This window comes from Brassica napus, chromosome A8 (genome assembly GCF_020379485.1).
Source record: "Brassica napus cultivar Da-Ae chromosome A8, Da-Ae, whole genome shotgun sequence".
Classification (NCBI taxonomy): domain Eukaryota; kingdom Viridiplantae; phylum Streptophyta; class Magnoliopsida; order Brassicales; family Brassicaceae; genus Brassica; species Brassica napus.
Genome location: NC_063441.1, coordinates 17317601 through 17333981, shown reverse-complemented (window position 1 = coordinate 17333981; position 16381 = coordinate 17317601). Strand labels below are relative to the sequence as shown.

The 16381-nt window shown below is 40.9% G+C and overlaps 6 protein-coding genes across 6 annotated transcripts; 1 reads left to right on the top strand and 5 right to left on the bottom strand.

Annotated features, from left to right (window-relative positions):
- The first annotated feature begins 48 nt into the window (after positions 1-48).
- On the top strand, positions 49-3176 carry LOC106361536 (endo-1,4-beta-xylanase 5-like). The gene is made up of 8 exons (XM_013801287.3): positions 49-482; positions 551-585; positions 695-854; positions 947-1125; positions 1221-1325; positions 1406-1552; positions 1665-2312; positions 2631-3176. Exons 1-8 carry the CDS (start codon positions 398-400, stop codon positions 2964-2966), a joined length of 1695 nt encoding a protein of 564 aa, XP_013656741.2. The 5' UTR covers positions 49-397; the 3' UTR covers positions 2967-3176.
- Positions 3177-3468: 292 nt separating this feature from the next.
- Positions 3469-5447, bottom strand: LOC106361535 (thaumatin-like protein 1). Its single transcript, XM_048737888.1, has 3 exons — positions 5169-5447; positions 4390-5059; positions 3469-3998 (listed from the first exon to the last, which is right to left on the bottom strand). The coding sequence occupies exons 1-3, from the start codon at positions 5239-5241 to the stop codon at positions 3674-3676; spliced, it is 1068 nt and encodes a 355-aa protein (XP_048593845.1). The 5' UTR covers positions 5242-5447; the 3' UTR covers positions 3469-3673.
- A 940-nt stretch (positions 5448-6387) lies between these two features.
- Positions 6388-7666, bottom strand: LOC106361534 (PI-PLC X-box domain-containing protein DDB_G0293730). The gene has a single exon (XM_013801285.3). The coding sequence runs from the start codon at positions 7588-7590 to the stop codon at positions 6634-6636; it is 957 nt and encodes a 318-aa protein (XP_013656739.1). The 5' UTR covers positions 7591-7666; the 3' UTR covers positions 6388-6633.
- Positions 7667-8922: 1256 nt separating this feature from the next.
- On the bottom strand, positions 8923-10881 carry LOC106361533 (eukaryotic translation initiation factor 4B3-like). Its single transcript, XM_013801283.3, has 2 exons — positions 9685-10881; positions 8923-9322 (listed from the first exon to the last, which is right to left on the bottom strand). Exons 1-2 carry the CDS (start codon positions 10800-10802, stop codon positions 9223-9225), a joined length of 1218 nt encoding a protein of 405 aa, XP_013656737.2. The 5' UTR covers positions 10803-10881; the 3' UTR covers positions 8923-9222.
- Positions 10882-12028: 1147 nt separating this feature from the next.
- Positions 12029-14380, bottom strand: LOC106361532 (probable magnesium transporter NIPA7). The gene is made up of 8 exons (XM_013801282.3): positions 13894-14380; positions 13541-13597; positions 13362-13452; positions 13109-13269; positions 12898-13025; positions 12675-12812; positions 12488-12580; positions 12029-12423 (listed from the first exon to the last, which is right to left on the bottom strand). Exons 1-8 carry the CDS (start codon positions 14012-14014, stop codon positions 12205-12207), a joined length of 1008 nt encoding a protein of 335 aa, XP_013656736.1. The 5' UTR covers positions 14015-14380; the 3' UTR covers positions 12029-12204.
- Positions 14381-15385: 1005 nt separating this feature from the next.
- Positions 15386-16177, bottom strand: LOC106361468 (peptidyl-prolyl cis-trans isomerase CYP18-3). Its single transcript, XM_013801211.3, has one exon. The coding sequence runs from the start codon at positions 16104-16106 to the stop codon at positions 15588-15590; it is 519 nt and encodes a 172-aa protein (XP_013656665.1). The 5' UTR covers positions 16107-16177; the 3' UTR covers positions 15386-15587.
- Between the last annotated feature and the right edge of the window lie 204 nt (positions 16178-16381).

Below are 16381 nucleotides of genomic sequence, written 5' to 3'. Positions count from 1 at the left end.
CAGGCGTAAGTTTTTTTATACACACACACAAAACAAAAGGGTACGAAATGGGTTAATAACTTGTAGTGAAAGCATTCTCCCGTGGGGGAAAGAAAGTACTAAAGTAGCTGAACAATCAAATATATAAAAGCACGAGTTCACATGAAGCCCTTTGCACAGAACCCACCCACTTCGCGTATAACAACATCGTCACGTGAACTCACTAAATAGGTTACTGTGTGCTCTGTCATATTGTGTTCCCTCTCTGAATCAAACTCTTCCCAATTAGGGAATGGTGTAACCACCTTCATCCAATCATATTAGGACACACACTTGGTTTCATCGATCCCCCTCATCTCTCTCTCTCTCTCCTTTTCCCTTTCAAATCTCAGGATTTTTTGTGTTCTTGCTCTGAATCATGAAACATTCTTCCATCATTGGTTTCATTTTTTGTGCCATTTATTCGCTCCTCGCCGCTTTCATACTTGTTTCTTCGTCAAATGGTACTTATGATCCTACACCATATTATATACAAGACTTTTTAGCTTGATAGATTGATCTTCATGTGCAGATGGACCTTTCTACGATTCTACTGCCTATACAGAGGTTTTAAGCTTTGGATTGTTACATTTATTTAATATTGTAAACTAATCGTTCATATGTTGAATTATGTAATTACTGATTTCTGAAAAAAAAACACAACCGAAATGAGCAGTGTAGAGCAGAGCCAGAGAAACCACTTTACAATGGAGGGATGCTGAAAGGCGAAGAAGCTTCTGTGTCAGGCAGAGACACTCTCAGAAGCATTGGTGCTAGCTACACACCAGCTTACATATTGCACAATCTCACGCAAAACACCATCTATTGCTTCTCCAGTTAAGTATCATTTCCCTTCTGATATTAAATAACTCAATGAAACCATCATCTGATTGGTTTGAGACTACTGATTTTTTTCTTTTAAACATAGTTTGGGTGAAGATAGAGGCTGGTTCTGCATCAACAGCTCGTGTAAGAGCAAAGCTGAGATCAGACAACGCCACATTAAACTGTGTAGGTTCTGTATCTGCAAAACAAGGTTGCTGGTCTTTCCTCAAAGGCGGCTTCCTTCTTGACTCTCCTTCCCAACTATCCATACTCTTCTTTGAGGTCTATTCCATATACATTAATGCTCAAAAGATTTGGTTACATAATCCAACTTATTTGTTAAAAACAATCCTAATAAATTATTAGTAATAATGCAGACAACAAACGACGATGGTAAAACCCAATTAGAAGTGGCGAGTGCATCGCTTCAGCCCTTCACGCAGGATCAATGGAAGAACAACCAAGATTACTTCATTAACACTGTAAAATACAAAACAAGACTTTCTAATATAGAAAATATCTGAAATTTTTTGACAATCTTTATGTGAAAACTTATTTTCAGGCGAGAAAAAGAGCAGTGACGATTCACGTGGCCGGAGAAAACGGAGAGAGCGTTGAAGGAGCACTTGTGAACGTAGAGCAGATCTCTAAAGACTTCCCCATTGGTTCAGCTATCTCCAAGACAATCCTTGGAAACATCCCTTACCAAGTAAGCCACTTCCATAACAATTCATGCAAATGCGACGTTACATTATATATTGCATCAGCTACTTCCATAACAATTCATGCAACGTTACATTATTATTCGGTTTATTTCGTAGGAGTGGTTCGTGAAGAGATTCGACGCGACTGTCTTCGAGAACGAGCTTAAATGGTACGCCACCGAGCCCCACCAAGGCAAACTAAACTACACATTCGCTGACAAGATGATGAGTTTCGTCAGGGCAAACAGAATCATCGCTCGTGGCCACAACATCTTCTGGGAAGATCCCAAATACACTCCCGACTGGGTTCGCAATCTAACCGGGGAAGATCTCCGGTCCGCGGTTAACCAACGTATCAGAAGCCTTATGACTCGTTACAGAGGAGAGTTCGTGCACTGGGACGTGAGCAACGAGATGCTTCACTTCGACTTCTACGAAAGCCGGTTGGGGAAGAACGCTTCGTACGAGTTATTCGCGGCGGCGCGTGAGCTTGACTCGCTTGCGACACTGTTCCTTAATGATTTCAACGTGGTGGAGACTTGCAGTGACGAGAGGTCAACGGTCGATGAGTATATCGCGAGGGTCAGGGAGCTAGAAAGGTACGACGGAGGCGGTATGAGGATGGACGGAGTTGGGCTAGAGGGTCACTTCACGAGGCCTAACGTGGCGCTGATGAGAGCCAACCTCGACAAACTCGCCACGCTTGAGCTTCCGGTTTGGCTCACTGAGATTGATATCAGCTCCACTCTCGACCACCGCACTCAGGTAAACATTCTTCGACTCGTCCTTCCGGTTTAACTCGGTTTAGTGCATAATTAACTACCATTTTGAAATAGTGAATCTTGTTTTGGTGTAAATTTTGCGGTTTATTTTCTGGTTATCTAGGTAGTAGCTAACAAAAAATATAATATAGTTGATACGATTAAAGGATTCATTTGCATTTTGGTAATAAATTATATACTTTTCATATCATATGAACCATAGTTATAGTAGTGGAATGAACTCATCAGCATTTTTGGTGATAAATTACAAGATTTTTTTTCATAATATATAACACAACAAATAAACTAAAATTGTTTGCAGGCGATTTATTTGGAGCAAGTGTTACGTGAAGGATTCTCGCATCCATCGGTGAACGGTATAATTCTATGGACCGCACTTCACCCTAACGGCTGTTACCAAATGTGCCTTACTGACGATAAGTTTATTAACCTTCCTACCGGAGACGTGGTGGATAAGAAGCTGCTAGAATGGACTACCGGTGAAGTTAAGGCAAAGACGGACGACCATGGAACCTTCAGCTTCTTGGGATTTTTAGGAGAGTATCGAGTCAGCATCATATACGAGGGTAAAACGGTGAATTCATCTTTCTCGCTGTCTCGAGACCCTGAGACCAAACATGTCAGGCTCCGAATCTAACGTGTGTTTATGCGTTAAGATGCACTGCGAATCTTAAATGGTCGATAGATATACTTCAAGTCTAGGGTCATCAATAAGAGATAGAATAGGTTTTTTTTGCAAACTTTCAATCAACAATTCAACATTATAAATGAATACAACTAAATGTACTGGTGGTGGTGGAGACAATAAGTGACAACGGGTCAATAAAGGACATGAAATGAGACGCTACTGTGGCTTTGTGGCGTGGGAAAACTTTAATAAGTAGTATTATATAAATTTCTGACATAAGGAGACATCAAATCAGTAGAATCGTCAAAAAGTAAATAAAAAAAGATAAGTGGCATGATTCAAATTCTGCCATGAAGTGTGAGGTCCAGCTTGGCTCTGGCAACATTATCATATAGACTTATTAATTCTCTAAGATTTGAGTAGACCAAACAACACAATAAATATCGATTTCAATTAACGATTAGTTACTTAACTAATGGTGCTTTAGATCTAAAACTATAACCACTTGAGATGATTAAATCACAAAACATATCTCACAATGTCGAACATTAAACAAACATTCTTTAAAGACAGATGAAGCAAGAACACGCACACACAAAGCTCCAATACAAAACAACCTAAAACCCCAAATTGTTGCAGTCCTACTTGAGAAAAAAAAACTGATTATCAACAAGACAGTCTAACATTAAACAAAGGGAAAGTCAAAGACGATGATGCTACGAGAGAATAAAAGGAAACACAAAGGTAAATCCGGCGAGTAGCATTGCTAGTGAAGCACCGGTTAATCTGCTAGAGTCTCCCATAGCCAAACCAGCCATCCATGATCCGTCTTGTAACATCGTCTCTCCCGAACCAACCTGCGACCCAGTACCCTGAGACCCGTATCCATAACCCTGATCCTGAGCCTGTTGTTGACCCTGACCTTGAGACTGTTGTTGACCCTGACCCGAGTAACCTGTATCTGAACCGGGCACGGGGTCCGAACCTTGTGAGGTCGCCGACGAGTCTTGTACCGGGGTGGGGTAGCTCGTTGATTTCTGACTGCTTACAATGAAACGAAAAAAACCAACACTAATCAATACAACTGTAATTTTCAGATATTGCAACTTGCATTTTCAGACAGGTTTGGAATTTTCTGCAACATTTGCTATAAACTTTCTCGTGAAAATCCATCGTTATTTACAAACAAGGAGAATCTTTCTGCCTTTACAAACGGTGGTTTATGAAAAGAAGAGAAACAAACTTCAGCTTTTACATTAAAAAAAGAAAAAACATGCACCCAAAATCATTCATTAAAGTATATCCTAAGTTTAATTATTACGAAACCTCATTAAACAGACAAAAGTTACATTTTTTTCAAAAACAAAACCCACAAATTGTGGAAAACAGAGAATAATAATTATATAAATATGAGAAAATCGAGGGCACTTACCTAGGTGATGAAGGGCAAAACGTCACCGTATAATCTCCACCGGCGCAAGTGAAAGTGCTCGTAGCATCGTCGTAAGCGTAGCTATAGGAGCGAGGACACGCTGCTTTGAACATCTCCGAGTAAACCGAAGGCCTACAAGTGGAAGGTGTAGCGTACGCGCCGCTGCAACAGTACTCAGGACTCCGAAACGCCTCGCACGCGCTTTTACACGCGTCACCGTCGCCGGAACGCAGCTCAGCGGGGCACTGAAGGTTAAGGTCGGAAGTGCAGCCCGTGGAAGCGCACTGCCCAGATCCACCGGCGACTTCAACGATCATCGGAAGGTTGTAACCGTCGACGAGGCTGACGTCGTAAAAGTCGTCGCCGCCGGTGCCTAGAGTGAACTCGGCGAGAGTTACGGGCGGCGCGGCGCCGAGTCCGACGCATTCGACTTGGTTTGAGCCGCAGTCTCCGGTTTTGCAGGTACCGGAGCCGGAACCGTCGAAGCTGCAACCGGTACGAGCCCAGAAACGACCGGACCAACCGGTAGGGGCTTGGAGAGAGCGTGAGGTGCCCTTAGGGAGCTCAAAACCGGTGGTGGAGAGAGTAGGAGAGCCAGCATTGGCTAGGATTCCGGGCCAGACGGTGAAGCCGCACCGGTTAGCAAATGTGAAGGTTGAACCATAAGAACCTAATAGTATATGTTAAAGAAAAACAAATAAGACAGAGAGAAAGAAAAGAAAAACTTTGAAACTGAGTTGAGACAGTAAGTGAGTGAGAGAATGAAGAACTGATTTTACCTGTGGAAGCCAAGAGCAGAACTATGAAGCTCAGTGTCAGAGAGGAAGAGCCGCGAAGAGAAGAAAGATCCATTACAGTTTCTTAGTCTCACTACTCTTGGAGTCTTGGTAGGATCTAGTGAAAAGTGAAGATCTTTGTTGTTGTGGAAGAGAGAGAGAGAGCTGAGAAAGACTGGGAAGTCACTTGGTATGGGTTTTGTTCTTTATATTTATTTTATTTTTCCCTAGATTTGTTGTGGTGTGTGTTTACTGGGCTCTATGCCTGAAACCTGACAAATTATATCTTCTGCAATTATTTTAAAAAATCCAGTAGGATTAAACAAACTAAAAAACGTTTTAGAGTGGGCCAAATGGTATCGGATATGTAATGTTTTCTGCCTATTAATAATGTCTTTGCTCGTTTGAGTAAAATGCTGTGTTGTGTAATTCATTTGATTAGCTAGAAGCAGAAGAGCTATTTGGCGGCAAGTGGGTTTGCTTTTGCCTTTTCAGGAGTGAAGGGTTCCACCCCTAATCCTCCATTTTCGTGTGAAATAGCCCATAAGCTCCATTGTGCTTGAGATTCGGCCCATTATAAGGTGGAAAGTTGGCCCCGCGTCCCATGCTTTATTTTGTCTTTGCAGACGTAGGGACCGGTAGGGTTAAGCAAATAAAAAGGCAAGAAAAATGAGAATGCTAATGATGAGACTTGCACACAACTTATATGTAAAGCACATTTATTTTGTGATGGTCCACTAAATAAGACGGGATTAATTATTTTTGACTGACTTCTGAGCATATTTGTTGAATCATAAAGTTCAAGATCAAGATGCATTGCTTGCCACTGACATGCCTCTTGGTACCTATAATAATAAACTAATGAATATTTTCAGGGGGTGTGACACAAGCACTCATGGTGGATCTTCTATTACCCTCGACACTCATTGAGATAGCTCCCAACTACAGCCCTTATGCACCTCCTCCTCCCATTGATTGTTCAAGACTTGTAATTCTTGAAGAGCTGTGATGCTCCGTGTTAGTCCTCTCTCTCCTAGCCCAAATTGTTTCTTCAAGACTTGTGTCATTCTGTCATGTCTTCAACTGAATCTCATTTGCTCGCTGCATTAACTGTCGCCTTCAGTGATCTCCGGTCATTCGTTTCTGATATTTATTTTGGTGGTTCTCTGGCTTCAGTCAGAATGATCAATCTCACTGCATTTCTATTTTGTACTTGCATAAAGAAAAAGAAACACAAATTTTTACTAGTATCTCCAGAATGTACATAACTGCATTCAGTAATGAATATGATGAATATACAGCCTCAATTCAAATACACACACACACACACTGACATGTTTCCATACAAATAAACGACTTGATTAATACACAAGGAACCCCTAACACCAGCCATGTGCTCTGATTCTTTTTTCTATAAAACAAATATACAAACAATGTCTCTACTCGAATTCCACTCATATATAAACACTCAAGCCTTCCCCTCAGCTCTTGCAAAAGTGAGGCCAACGCAAGCATCAACAAAATCCTTATCAATAAAATCCGTCGAAAATATCTGCAGCTTGTCAGCACATCCTCTCTTCACACACTCAATAATAAACACCTTGGCATAACAATGAATCCGGTTAGTGACCGGTTTAACACACAATATCGGGTTATCAGGCTGCGGAGTGACAGTGTTCTCCACCCTGTAGAAAAACTTCCTCGAAGCAGCCGGCTGCTGCTGGCTCAAATGCTTCAAGTTGCTCTCGAATTTCGTCGAAGGAAGATCGGTATCGATCCAGTTGTCTTTCAAGTACCCCGCGCTCCACAGCGGATCCCCGCGCTTAGGCTGAGGCGACTTCCTCGGTTTCCAAACGCATATCACCCTCTTTGGGAGCAGCTCGGCGACTGTCTTGCCGAACACGCCATCGTCCTGGTGGATCAGGTGGTCGCCGAGCTGCTCCACGAGGTACTTATCGAACTCCGGGGGATCCTCGTGTCCGAACTCCGTTCTGATCTCGAGGATGACGATCTCTGATTCGGTTTCCGAGAGAAACCGTTTGAGGTCGGTTAAAACGACGTCGACGCTGTAGGTTTTGAGGATACCGTGGCACACACGTCGGTCTTCTTGGACGCGGATGTCGAGGACTCGAGTGCCGGCGACGAGCTGGTTGTAGATGGAGAGAGACTGGCACTGCGCGAAGGGGCGGGAGACGAAGCGGATCCCGATCTTGTTGGTGGCGGAGTCGTGAGTCCCTGGCCAGACGATCTTGTTGATGTGGAGCTTGTCGGGTCCAACGCCGGCCATCCAGGTTTTGCGATCGGAGGGGGTGTAGTCGCAGCCGGGAAACTCGCAGCCGCAGGATTGCTGGAGATCGGCGAGGGCTTTTTTCTCGGTGGAGATGGCTTTGCGACGCTCGAGCTGTTTCGAAAGGTGAGTCCCCATTGGTGACGGTGAGGCTTTGCTCTCTCTCTGTCTCTTGTGATGAGTAGTGGTTACAATGTTGGCTCGATGCCTTTATAAATAGTTTAAGTAAACAAAACAGAAGTTGTTTTAATTTGTTTTTTTGGTTATTGTTATGCTTTTGTTCTGGTTTCCATTATTATTGGTACGTAAAAGTTGCTCAATATTCGTTTTATCTTTTCACAGGGACGGTACTTTATCACGAAAAAACACCGTTTTATTAAAAAAAGGTTGCGTTATGTAAACTTACAGTTACAGTTTTACTATAATATAATTTTCTTCTACATTTTCTTTTGAATAATCAAGTATTGTGAATTTATGTGAAATGATCGATTAGTGGAGATATGAATATCTCTATATTCAAAGAGTGGTTGGGCTGTAATTGATGTTTGGTAGGTCCATCTCCATTTGTGTCATTGTGTGTTCGCTGTTTACATTTCAGTTTTTTTTGGGTCACTTTCAATGAGCTGGCTCTCCTCGACGTGAAAGATACTAATAGAACGTGATTCTTTATTATTTTTCCATTCGTTATGATGCATATACAAGACACATGTTCAGTTTTTATTCATTTGTGATATAGTTTTCCTTACGAATTTAAACAATTGGATAAAAGTAGAACATATATGATCCGTAGAGAAAACAATCATACACAGGGCCTACCATGTGTTCTTATATCTCAAACACCACGATACATACAGGCTGGTGTATGAAAATAAAACAAAAGAAGCACAGCTTCAGAATACATTAGAGCATCTCCAACCCACCTCTATTTCCACCTCTATAATCGCATTTAGAGGCAAAACTACTCCAATCCATCTCTATTTTTGCCTCTAAAATAGAGATTGCTATTTTTTCCTCTATTTATAGAGGAAGAAATAGCATTCCTCTATATTTTGCTCTATATGTAGAGATCTCTATTTTAGAGAAATACATTGGAGTAAAACCCACCTCTATTATAGAGGATGGTCTTAGGCACTTGTTTATAGTTTTAGGGAATAGAATTATTGAAATTAAAGATTAAGAGCATAATTTACCAAACATTCTGAGGTACATTGGTTAACTTTTTTTTTTTTTTTTTTTTTTTTGTAACATACATTGGTTAACTAAATACTTCAATAAACACATGAACCTATTTGTTATATCCGCTTGCAAATTTAGTTCACTTTATAGATTGAGTTTTCATTTTGGATTGGGATTAAGACAAGTTCAGTTTAAATATGATCCTAGAGCTTTAAACTCATACAGTTCTACCTATTCGATTATGTCTAGTGCCGTGGACTATATAAGGAATCCTCTAAAGCTCTGTTCATCACATCTCTCTGAAACAGTGGATCAACGTTCAACAACAAACAAATACAACTTACCACTCGTCCAACGAAACAGCTCACAAATCAGAAAAAAAGGAGACAATAATACGAATAACAAATTGTGCAAAATCATAGAAAGACACCCACAATCCCTAAAAATTGCAAGACTGTATGCAAACAAAAGACATAAATTATAAGGAGTCCCCTACCAAAAAATTTCTATAGAGTTAAACAGACAACTTAAAACAACACAAATTCTCAGAAGCTAAAAACCCTCATGAACTCCTCGCACTCCCAAAATGCTCATTTAGTTTTCGTCCTCAGCCTCTTTCTTGCCAGCCTCTTCCTTGGCAGGTTCTTCCTTGTTAGCCTCTTCTACAGCTGGTGTTTCCTCAGTTTGCTCAGAGCTTTAATGTTCAAAACAGACAAAACAATCCAGTGTAAGAATCATGCAGAAAAATAAAGACAGATCTCACATAAGGAATGCCATATTTAAAAAATACAGAAAGAAGGATTCAATTTTTAAGCCAAGAAAAAGTATCACTAGACTTCTTCAACTTCAATGTGCTTTCAACTATGAATGCATTAATGATATATCAAGAGACTATTCTCTCAAGTAACTAGTAAAACAAACAATGCAGTGATCCATAACCCTAGTGCATCTATGAATCCATCTCTCTCATATATGAACTAAGAGACCATAAGCAAAGTATATAAGCAGGCAAGCAATGAATCAACCAAAAGGTTATTATCTAGTCAAAGAAGAGACCTTTTCCTCCAACTTCCGTCAGTACGATCGTCCTTACGACCATTACCAAGACCAAACCCCATCTTCCCCTCATCAGGCTTCTCTGCAACCTCCTTCAACTTAACAGCCTCGAGCTTCTCATCAATCTCCTTCCAGTCCTGTCCCTTCTCAGCCAAAACCTCCTCCCTAGGCCTCGCGTTCCCAAACGGATTCGCACCTTTAGGTCTCTCCACAATGACAGGTCTCTCTACAGCCACCGGGCTCTCCGGCTTCACATCCACAACAACGGGAGCAGCCACAGGAAGCGTCCGCGGCTGCAACACCAATCTCGGCCGTGAGCTACCACCACCACCACCGCCGGAAGCCGGTGGCGCGCCGCTCTCCTCTCTTCTCCTCCCCCATGTGTCGGATTCAGATCCGCCGCCGAATTGAGAATCGCGGGTTCTAGACAAGGACTCGAAACTCCCTCGCTTCTCGAATCTATCACCGCCGCCTCCGCCGCCGCCGTTGTTGCTAGAAGGAACGAATCTGGGCTTAGAGGAGACCCAGCTATCGACTTCATCAGCCTTAGACTGAGAATCGAAGAATCCTCCACCTGGGCCTCTATCTCTCCTCTCGAACCCATCGCTTGGGCCTCGCCCACCAAAGGCCTTCTTCCCAGCGGCCCAATCATCAGTCTCATCGGCCCGCGAAGGGCCCATAGACTCCCTGTCTCTGCCGAATCCACCGCCTCCTCTCCTCTCACCGTCCTCGGAAGCCCTAGAGGAGCCCCACCTGGAGGTGGAGTCCTCCCTAGGTCCGTAGCTCCGGAAGCCCTTAGATCTCTCGAGCTCCTCCGCGGAGCGCTCGCGCGGGCCCGTGGGGAGGGAGACGAGCTCGGCCTGAGTGAGGCGCTCCGTCTGAGGAGGAGCGGTTGCAGCCTTGTAGGTGGAGAATTCGGCGAGGGATAAGGTTTGGCCCTTCTTCTTCTTGGTTTTGGTGGTGGCGGCGGCGGCTAAGGAGGGGAAATCGGAGGAGGGGGCGGTTTGATTAGAGGCGAGGGATGATTGGTGTTGTTGCTGGAGCTCGGCGTCTTGCTCTTCGGCTTCGAGAGCCCAAGCACCGGGCTTTGCCCAAACGGATGATACAGCAGCCGCCATGTTTCTCTTCTTCTTTTTTTTTTGCTTTGTGTGAATGAATGAAAGGTTGTCTTTGTTTTCGTAAGAAACCCTCAGAATCACGGATCCTTTTATGTGGAGATTTATTTTTTTGATCCGACGGTTGTTAATTTATCTAATATTGAGCAAGGCAAATAAAATATGTTTAATTTAGAATATTTGCAATTGTTTTCCTTTTCCTGCAAGGTGAAGAAAATATATTTTTTAAAATATTGTTAAATTTAAACAGAAATTTCCAATTTCATCATTATAATTATGTTTATCTCATTCAAAATATGTAGAAAAAATAACATTCAGTATATCTATATATATTTTATATATTATTAGAAAAATTTTCTTAACTACACTAAATTTACTCTAACACGGTGGAAACTATACGAGATTGTGTTAATAACTACACAAAATTTATGTTAATACATGTCATATGTACGAAGTAAATGATTATACGATGGGAATATCACAATTGAGTTTAATTGATTTTAACAAAGTTAATAGAATCAATTCGTAATTAATTAAACTTAACCCCAATTTAACTAAATTCGACCCAAGTTATTAAAAACCGATTTCTTAATTTCTCTTAACACAAATGTCCCAATTGAAAACTTTAGGGTTCATAACATAAATCGATTTGGGAGAAACAAATGTAAGAGATTGAGAGAAAAGGAAAGAGTCGCCACTAGAGACAGAGTGAGAATCGACTGCGAACTTTTGAGTAGATAGACCAGAATGATGTAAACGAATCACTGAGAAATCGGAATCGTTGAATCGAAGAAAGAGAGTGACAAAGCACATTGCCTTCACTTAATGTTGGATCCTCCACCCAATTCTATTTTTCTCTTTCTGTTTGAAATTGATTTAAATTTTAATTTCAAAAATTGGAGATCCAAACAAGAGACATAAATCTACAACTTGGTTGGATACATGAGTTGGGTTAGATCGGACTTAGTAAATCAGAATTAATTTTCCTATGAATATTACGGATTGATTCCATTAATTTAATTTAAAATCAATTAAACTCAATTATGATGTTTCCACCATATAATCATGTACATGTGGAATGTGTTAACTGTATTAACATAAACTTTGTTTAGTTAACACATTCTCATACATTGGATGATTTCCACCGTATTAGTGTAAATTTTGTGTAGCAGGGAAATTTTTTTCTTATATTATTTGTCACAAAATTATATATAAAAATAGAATATGAATGGATAAATTTTCTCTGGAAACTCCATGTATTGCATAGAGAAATCTCAAAATTCTATTACATAACTATAAAGTATACACAAAAGTTACATTCTTCCTCCACTAGAGAGATAAGATGAGGATATGCCATTTGACTGATGATCATCTTCTGATTCGGACACCAACCTCCTCGTTCAATTCAACAAAGAGGGGTTTTACTTTCCTGATACTCAGTAGAACGGTACAAACTTAGGAGATGCTCTTCGTTAAAGCTCTTCCCTGATTCCTGCCATCTCATTGTTCTTAAAGAAGCTTGTTCCTCTTCTCTAGTGGCATGCAGTATAACTGTCCCGGTTAGCACTGTGATGAATCCACATATCTCAGATGCTATGCTCTCTGTGTCTTGCCCATACCAGTCCTGTACATAAACTCATATTTATCTTTGCTCTAAAAATATTTACTTATGTTATCAATCTATCTACCTTGAACATAATAGCACTAGCAACAATTGTGAGGGTTGTGAACATCACATAATAGATTGGAGAAACTATTGCTGCGTTGAAAGTGTCCAGCGCCTGGCCAAAACAAAAACAAACATGCTAGTATTAAGCAAAGGCCAAAGTGCACAACACTACACCACACAGATACAACAAGAAGTTCCATTCTAACCTTGTTTAGGTATATCATTTGCGTAACAACACATATAGCTGCAACCATGACAAAGAACCAAGTCTCCGGATACCAAACCTGGTTTATTCCCTCCAGTGTTAGCTTTACTGCGATCCCCACAGCCTTTATGCTCATAACCTACTTAAACAGAAACACAACTTTAGACAAAGATAAAATTATAAAATAGAGCTCAAATATGCTTTGATTCATCATCAAAACTTACTGTGAGAGAACCCATCAATGAACAAATTCCGATATAAACAAGAACGTTCGTTTGGCCGCAGAGAGGTTCGCAGTAAAGAATCAAAGCCAGGACAATGGACATTGACGCGGCTACGTAAATTAGAAAAGCTGTTTCATAAAAAAAAAAAGGAACCAAGTTATATTCCCCCAGGTAAACACACAATGTGTGTGTAAGAGAAAGAGCGCGCAACCTGGTTGCATAGCTAGTTTCCAGATTGCTTGAACAGAGTTGGGAGTCTGCTCCTGAGGTGCGTGTATGACGATCATAACCGAGCCTACGATGCAGCAAACACAACCCCACACTCCCATTTTCTTGAGTTTCTCGTTTAACAGGAAGTGTGCCAAAACAGCACTAGTAATCAGAGGAGGGGTTAGTAAAGACAAGCGAAGAAGTACGTTTCAGATAATGATCATCAGAAAGAAATAGTCATAGGAATAACAAACCTGATGATTATACTTAGTGCACCGAGAGGGGTGACTAGTACAGCGGGGGCATAAACGTAAGCTACAAAGTTTGCAATTTCTCCAAAAGTCACTGAAATCCACATTCAGAATTTGTATCTAATTAAAACTAAGAATGATTGAGAAAAAGAAAGATGAGCAAATTGGGGGGAAATACTCACTTGTAACCAAGCCAACCCACCAGAGCGGCTCTAACAAATAGGTATAACCTCCAATCCCTGCATCATCATCAAGAAGCAAAGGCATACAATTCTCAAACAATTAATAGTAGATATGTGTAGAACCAATTCGCAAACTGTTGGCAGACGTACTAAAAGTAGAAGTTATGATCTGTATACTAGAGGATGATTTCAAAATTGGTTTGATAATACAAATCAGACAGCAAAACCTTAAATTGAGCAGAAGGGTAGTTCAAAAATTGAATAGAAGCTTTTTTTATTTATTTTTGAAATCAAATCTACTAATTCAGCATCATCATATAAAATGTAATAACAAAGAGAGGACGGGGACGAACCAGCTCGGGTGCCATTAGCAGCAGCACGCTTGAGACCTTTCTTCTTCAAAATGAAGCTCGAACCTATGAATACGCTCGACGCCACAGCTAATACCAATCCCTTTTCATTGTCCGACACCATTTTTTATTTTTATTTTTGTATTCTCTCTCTATTGCTTCTCTCTTTGCCTAATTTCTACGGATCAAATCCGATCCAAGCTCCGTCCCGGTTGGTCGTTATCGGATTGTTTTGATCAACAGCATAAAGAATTTGCTTTGAAGAGGAAGGGAAAGGATGCAGGGAAGAAAAAAAAGGACGAGGAACGAGAATCACAACCTAAAATTCAAAAAATGGGAGATAGAGAGAGAAAGAGAACAGACCAAACACTTTTTGTAAATGGCTTTTTTCTCCCCTCCCTCTCTGCTCGAGAGAGACGCGACGACAGCTCATTGGTTCAAATTCGTCGCCTTGTCCGAATATTACCTCTCCTGATTCTTTTTTCAAATGTTCTGCGGACTACTCCAAAGTCCAAACTGCCTATCTGGCATCTTCGTGCTCTCATTTATTTATTTAATTAATTAAGCACTGCTTATTAGAATAGAAAATATAGTTTTTCTTTTTTTGCTGGCAACTCCATGACAAAATGGTTGTATTTCACGCATGTATGTCTATGTAATAATTTATTTATATTTTTAATTTCATAACAATAAGTGAGATTAGATTTAAAAATAATTAAAAAAGGAGTGGAATTTGAAAAGAGAATGTGTTCACACACGCGTATGGATTTGGCCTCGTCACATTGATTTTCTAGTTTTGTGCATAGTAGACTAATGAAATCACGTTCACCTAGTTTTAGAAAATATATATGTCTACTCTGAATTTTGATATGATTTCGACTAAAATAATTAATCAAGTAATTTAGAAAATATTAAGTCTTCTCTGAATTTTGATATGATTTCGACTAAAATAATTAATCAAGTAATAATAAATCACAGATGAGTATTATTACATTTTCTTATTCATATGAAACTTCAAATCACACTAGTAATTATGATGTTTTCTCCAATTGGATTTGAAAATAAGTTCGTGACCGGAATTGATGGGCCAGACAGCCTTATGCAAGGCCCATAACATTTAGCTTCTATGATAATAAAGGTTTTAGTTTCTTGTATACCTAAAAAAAATCAACCGACATGATTGATTGGCTTTCTCACTTTTTTGCTTTCTTTACATGACTAAAATCGCTTAGTTACATGATATTAAGAGAGCTGTTTAGTCATTTTTATTGAAGCGCTATCACTAGTGATTACTAAGACGTGATAACTATAATCAGTGTTAGTCCCAGCAGTAAAGTGTCCAACGAAATTCAATGCAACTGACCGGTGAACTCACAGGGAAAGTGCATTACACAAAAATTACAGATGAAGATTCAGTGCACTATTTTTTATTTTATTTTGGGTGTTGAGGCATATACTTTTGATTCCGTTCGTAAATTCAAGCAAAGATTAAAAGGATAAACAAACACAGGCTCATTCATTATTTATGGAACTAGCTACTAATTAGGGTGACATGAGAACGAACACACACCAAGCTTTTATGATTACACCAAATGAAAAGTAACACAAAAGCAAAACACAGACAGACACACGATGAGGACCGAACACCACCACTCACTAGAGGACAACGAAGACGCTAATTTTAGATCTCATGCAATCTAAGAGAGCTGACCACAGTCAGCCACAACCACCGGCTTCGACGGCTTTCCAGAAGCCGACCCCACCTTCTCGATCGCCTTCACCACGTCCAACCCTTCCACCACCTGCCCGAACACCACGTGCTTACCATCAAGCCAATCTGTCTTAACAGTGCAGATAAAGAACTGAGACCCGTTGGTGTTGGGACCAGCGTTGGCCATGGAGAGGATCCCAGGACCGGTGTGCTTCCTCTCGAAATTCTCGTCGGCGAACTTCTCCCCGTAGATGGACTCGCCTCCCGTCCCGTTCCCGGCCGTGAAATCTCCTCCCTGGCACATGAAGTTAGGGATCACACGGTGGAAGGAAGACCCCTTGAAGTGAAGAGGCTTGCCTTTGCTCCCGACACCCTTCTCACCCGTGCAGAGAGCTCTGAAGTTCTCAGCAGTCTTGGGAGTCTTGTCGGTGTACAGCTCCATCACGATCCTTCCCGCGGGCTTGCCGTCAACGGTCATGTCGAAGAAAACTTTAGGAAACGCCATCGTTTTGATTGGTATGAGAGAGCTTTGAAGGAATGGTTTTGGATCAGTCGTGGATGAAATGAGGATCTTGCGGTGTGTTTTTATAAGCGGCTAAAAGGAAGGGAAGCGGCGAGAGAGAAAAGGATTGTGGCCACGAGATTGATACACGTGGAAAGATCTCGACGGATGTTATAAGTTAACCATGGTTGAGTTATAAGTTTGACCACCGGTTAAGTAGGGTCATGCAGAAGTGAGTATCTCAGACTCGGCATATGCCCCTGGAGCTGCCGCTCCAA